The following is a 5,845-nucleotide window of genomic DNA, read 5'->3' as shown; positions in this document are numbered from 1 at the left end:
ACATTTATATTGCATAAGATCAGTCTGAATTCTATTTTTGAAAAATATTAACTTTATTGGAAGCCTTGATATGGTTTGTTTGGTTGTTTAGTGGCGCCAAACTTCATTGGTCATTACGCCATTTATATTTTATTTAATTTTGCTAATATTCGTTAAATTTTATTTAATTTTTAATTTGATTTTTTTTTTTTTTTTCCTTCCGATCTAGTTATATTTTTGTCAGTAAATTTTGTGATTTTAAAAACTGAAACATCAATTCTATTGCCTTATCATCGTCTCCAATGGTTTTTTGAGATATCTTGGCTTAGTCCCAAGCTATTGAGGTGTGGTGTAAAATATGGGCATCGTTGGAAAACATGGCTTATTGTTAATTTGTTATTGCAATACTGGTAGTTCGGAGGCGTTTCTTTTTGATATAAGAGAGGAGTGGGTGAGCCTCGTGTGACCTATTCTCAGCCTAGTTAGGACAACTTCCTCTCTACGGCATTTACCACTGGAGGTGCCCCAGGACTTCACATCCTTTTTAATAATTTTTAATTTATTCATTGGGCTTTCGTTCTAAAAAGATTGCCATTTATCTTTGACTTCCTTTACAAGAGGCCTTGATATGGTTTTGAGACCACTCACACCAGACAATACTCCAATCGGGTCCAAAAAGTTTCTCTAAAAGATTGTCAACATCTGTCAATTAGACTGGAGCAAGAGGTAGAGTCTTCATGTAGTGTGACATGTATAAAATTTCCTATTTTTCTGTTTTATCGCTTTCCTGAAAATTTTCTTAATTTTAATGAAGCTACACGCCTAATTATTCGTGAACGCATTATTTTTCTGCTTATTTTAAAAACACATCTGATATGATATGAATGTTAATTATGTTAATATGAATGTTAATTATGTTAATCTGCGCAGTTCAAGAGCTGGAGAATTTGAGCGGAAATGCCGGTACCAGGCTGCGGCTTGAAAACGAACGGCTCAAACGGGAAGTCTCTGAGCTCCGGAAACTAGTCTCTGCTTCCGGCGCTATCGGGACCTCTACGGAGATCCCGGGACCGTCGAGGATCACTCAGCTGGAGGAAGAGCTTGCTCAGGCCAAGGAGACTATTGCTAGTAAGTCCTCATTACTATCAAGTAATGATCTCTTATTTTAATATGTTGACCTCTCTATTTGTGTCTATTAACGTATTAATTCATTAAATTATTTTATTTTATTAATACTATTTTTTTTTTTGTTTTTTTTTAAACTTATTTATCCATTCAAGTGTTTCCTATAACTGTTTTTTTTATTATAGTTTCCTTTTAATCTATGTGTTAGTCTAATTCTCGTAAAATGAATCTATTTGTTTGTTTTTGGTAAACTGATCTACTGCTGTGACTATGAATGATGGGTCTAGGAGGGTGAATTTCGGAGAGCGAATTTGTTGATCGGTTGAATTGAATAATTGTAAAAGGGTGAAATTGGAGGAGCAGAAATGAGAAAGAAAAATAAGAATGAATGAAACATTTGTATTTGTTGTACAGGCCGAAATGGATTGTAAAAGGAAACTGTAGGGGTGAAAAAAATTGTTTATTATATCCTATTATTGTATCTCTTTTTTTCTGATTATACCATGTATGTGTAATTTATATATGTCCGATTACGGATGAATAAGTATGCTGTGTGAGATAGCTTCCTAATGTATTTAGGCAGCATAGATATATAAAGTATTTCTCTCTAACTTAGTAGAGTAGTCCACTTTCAATCCATGGAGAGGATAATTCCTTATAATGTTTTTTATAGATGCTTATTTTAAAAAATATATACAAAACATGAATCCATTTAACAGTGGGTAAATATCCGTCTGTCGAAGTTTGTGTAAATATTTATTTTTTTTAAATAATTTATTTATCGTTATTTACAACTGTATAGATATATACACATAAAGTAAATTTTCTGTAAGTGATATTATGACAAGAAACAAACATGTGGAGAATCTATCCATTGATAGAACTCCAAAAACATTTCTAAAAGAGAAGATCTCGAGCCCATCTTCTCTTCATACACCTAGGAGGATTGTTAGATAATGAAGCCAGGTTAGAAACGAGTATGTTTGGGTGATTGTGAAGTTCATCATGGAAGGATTGGTAACTGGTTCTGGTCAAATCGGCAACATATGGGACATTGAGGTCCTGATGGATTATTTGATTTGTGACAAAGTAAGGAGCAGTAAGGATTTTGGACTATAAGCAGCCAACTGTTTAACTTTTGAAACCCATTTAAAGTTAAGTAACCATAATAAACATTTTTTTTTTTTTTTTTTCGGCCAAGACTCCCATTGGAGTCCTATACTGCCTAACCATGGTTGGGGGTCAAAGTTCTTCATTTTGTGGGACCGCCACGCAATGAAAAAAGTCGACGTCCCAGGCCGGATTCGAACCGGCACCACCAATAGACATCAAATTGGTAAGGCTGTGTCTTAACCACTGAGCTATGGGCGGCCCAGATAAACATTATTATATTCATAAATAACAAAAGTAATCCAGATAATTGTATTTATTAAATTTTTATCGAGTCACGAAGCACGAATTGCTCAACAGGTTCTACTGGGAAGCCAGTGAGTTGGTGGGGGGCCGCAGAAACATTTGGTCAACTTGAGAATCCTCTCCGCCTCCAGAACGCCGCTCAACCTGGCCGAGCACATCCCCGTCATGTTCGGCACACACCCGTCCCCCGCGAACAGAACCGTCGGTGGTCTTCCCCGCTCTGCCAGTGGCCTCGCCATCTTCACGAGATCCTTCTCACTCGAACCCATTGTTATGAATGTAGTAGCTCCCCTGAAGAAGGGATTATTCTTCCACTGGGTACAGTACACCTGCACCGGCATTGGGATTGTCCAGTTCTCCAGAAATCGTCTCAACAAACCAGTCACATCTTTGGCCAACTGACATGGGTCCAAGCACTCTACTTGAACGGCTTCCGGCCCAGAAACAACTACTGTCAATACGTCGTTTGCCGTGGGACACTCTTCGATAGTACTGATGCAGTTGGTCCAATGAAGTCGCTCTATCACTTGCTTCTTATCCCAGCCCAACCTTATAGTCCCTTCTCCTTTGATCCAAAACGGATTCTTGTACTTTAGTATTATTTTTGACAGATGCCCCACCTCTAAAATTTTGATAGCTGCTAACTTCTCTGGGGGCAAGCGTGGTTGAAACATGGCCTCGCATGTTTCTTTGAGGACCCCGAGAGGTAATGTTACGATAACATAGTCCGCTTCTTCGAAAGTATCGCCTTTAATGGAAACTACCGCCCGTGGTCTATTGGGACCCACCTGCGTCCACACTATTTTTTCGACTATTTTACCATATTTGATCCGGTCAGGTGAAACGAGCCTTAATAATGGGTTGAGTATTCTCGACATTCCTGGATGAACAGCCACAACTCCGCCAGGGAAGGCTTTCCACATCCCGTACCTGTTGAGGGGAATGGTGCGTAGGGGCGTTCCTAACGTCTGTCGCACATCATTGGCTAGGCTGAATAGCATCACTTCGGCAGCTTTCTGATCTGGTGCAGGGAACAGAGGAACAACTTCTTGTATCTTCTCTTTGAAAAAGCTCAATAGGTCCTTATTTTCGGGTGCTATCTCGTATTTATTTCTAGCGGCCGTTACTATTTTGTTGAAGAAATCCGCAGCTGCGAAGAAGACCTTGTGCTTGATGGACCGGCCGGTGGAGTCGAAACAGGAATCGCCCACGAACTCCGGGAGCCGTTCGACGGGGAATGGAATGGCCTCATCGAGGCAGGCCAAGTTGTAGGTCGGGTTGGCCGAGCAGGCGCCCCTGATCCCGCTGGCTCCTAGATCCACAGAGGAAATACCAAAGTTCTTGGTCCAAATTCTTCCTCCTGGTCTACAGTCCAAACAAGTTTACTAAGACCATGAGTCGACACACATATCACACATTTATTCTATACATATACATTCCAGACTTCTGTAACATTTGGACCTTTTCTATTGAGTATTTTCATTTTTACCCCAGTAACACTATTTTTATTTTTTATTTTATTTTATTATTTCCTGCTATTTACAACTGTACATTATAATATATTTAGTAAATTTGATCTCAGTTAAATTGGAGTGTTAGAAACTAGTCTGTTTGGGTAGTTAGGGAGTTTATAATGGAAGGAGTGATATCGGGTTTAGGTTAGATCGGTTACATATGGATGATGATTTTATCTGTGACAATGTAAGGAGCATTAAGGATTTTACAGAGGATCTTGGATTGCAATGATTGGATACGAGAGGAATTCAAAGATTTAGTGGAGCCCCAAATCTCAGCTCCGTATGTCCACATTGGCCTTATTACAGTCATGTAGATCAGTCTTTTTTAATGAATTTGTAGATTACACAATTTGTCTAGTAAGTGCTGTCGAAATCGACGTGCAGTTTCCTGTCTTTCCAGTCTTGTTTGAAGATTCCAGGGTAGCCGTTGGTCCAGATGTTGTCCAAGGTAACGGATCTGTTCTACAGGGGTAAGATCAACATTATTGAAGGAGACTGTAGGACAGTCGGTATGTTTACGACGAAGGGTAAAGGGGATTTGATGGAATTTGTTGGAATTTATTTTAATCCTCCAATTACGACAACATTCTTCGAGGGGTGTGATAAGGTATTGGAGAGTTTGGGATGCAATCAAAGGATTATTATTAACTGCGAACATACATGTGTCATCTGCATACGTGGTGAGGATAGTGTTAGGATTGGTTGGAAAATTCAGCAAACGGGAAACCTGCCGTCTGTGGTAGCTTTACTTATCTTAACTTTCAAACAGATATTTATAGCGAGTTGGTTGGTCACAATCTCACACGAGGAGAGGTCGTTACACAAAAAATATTAAGGGGCCTCTACATGTTGGCCGCTCGCCACGAATCGGAGGCTTGTACAAATGTTCGGTAAAAACAGGAACCGTCCAAGCGGACCGTCCACATGACAGTGTTAGAAAGGCAAGCATGGCGGACGTACAAGTGGTTTCAGCCATTGCCCTGGGATTATATTATTTTTATTACAAAAAAAGGAGATTAAATGAAATTAAATATAAAACTTATTATAACAAGTAACAACAAACGCATTCAACCTCCTAACAGCTCTCAGTTGCAACTAGACAAAGAACAATGGTGGAGATGCTACACGAGAGCTCTCACGAACCCCTTTGATCTGTGTCCAAAAAACCGACTCTTGACGGATCGGCAACCTGCTTAGGCCAAATCGTTCCAGCCAGTTTGAGGACTACTAACTTACTGACTACTAACTACACGAAACCTGATGAGCCCTTCATCCAACAGTCGACTCATTCCACTTTTCCGTTTTCGTCGTTTTGTATCCCTTTCCTCTTTCCTATCATATAATGGATTATAATTAAACGCACAAATCCACGCATTCTTGTTATCTATCCCCATAGATCAATCTATCTATAAATATACCCATAAGTATAAATATAAAATACCCATATAAATAAACCCCATGGGGTTTAGAAGAAAAAAAAAATTTGGAACTAACCCTTTACTCTCCATTAATTCCATGGCGTGGCCTTGGACTGTACCAAGACTGTTCCACCTTAGCTGGACTGATATCATCACCTTATAATACCACAAAGCAATCAAAGGAAGAGGAGTACATACATTCCATGTATTATATATGTACGAAGCAATAATTCTATTGTAATGAAGGGTACGAAAAAAAAAGTTTTAGACGACTCAGTAAAATATACATAATACATTTCATGTATTACATATGTATGAAGTACTAACTTTATTATGATGAAGGGTACGAAAAGAAAAAGTTGTTTTAGTATAATTGGCGCCTGGGACTCT

At 38.9% G+C, this 5,845-nt stretch overlaps 1 protein-coding gene across 1 annotated transcript; it reads right to left on the bottom strand.

Moving 5' to 3' along the window:
* Positions 1-2,521: 2,521 nt before the first annotated feature.
* LOC106691782 (protein anon-37Cs-like) lies at positions 2,522-5,431 on the bottom strand. The gene is made up of 2 exons (XM_014437671.2): positions 5,274-5,431; positions 2,522-3,885 (listed from the first exon to the last, which is right to left on the bottom strand). The coding sequence occupies exons 1-2, from the start codon at positions 5,429-5,431 to the stop codon at positions 2,568-2,570; spliced, it is 1,476 nt and encodes a 491-aa protein (XP_014293157.1). The 3' UTR covers positions 2,522-2,567.
* Between the last annotated feature and the right edge of the window lie 414 nt (positions 5,432-5,845).

Source organism: Halyomorpha halys, unplaced genomic scaffold, assembly GCF_000696795.3.
Source record: "Halyomorpha halys isolate HHAL.00 unplaced genomic scaffold, Hhal_1.1 Scaffold3093.1, whole genome shotgun sequence".
NCBI classification, from domain to species: Eukaryota; Metazoa; Arthropoda; class Insecta; order Hemiptera; family Pentatomidae; genus Halyomorpha; species Halyomorpha halys.
Note: the sequence above shows the minus strand (reverse complement) of the source record. Positions and strands in the feature narration are given on the sequence as shown.

What these genes read in the sequence shown, in the direction of transcription:
- LOC106691782 (XM_014437671.2), bottom strand. Translation starts at nt 5,431, where the DNA reads ATGGGGATAGATAACAAGAATGCGTGGATTTGTGCGTTTAATTATAAT. An exon ending in TTTCGTGTAGTTAGTAGTCA is followed by an intron (nt 3,886 to 5,273) that starts GTAAGTTAGTAG and finishes TTTGGACTGTAG; the next exon opens with ACCAGGAGGAAGAATTTGGA.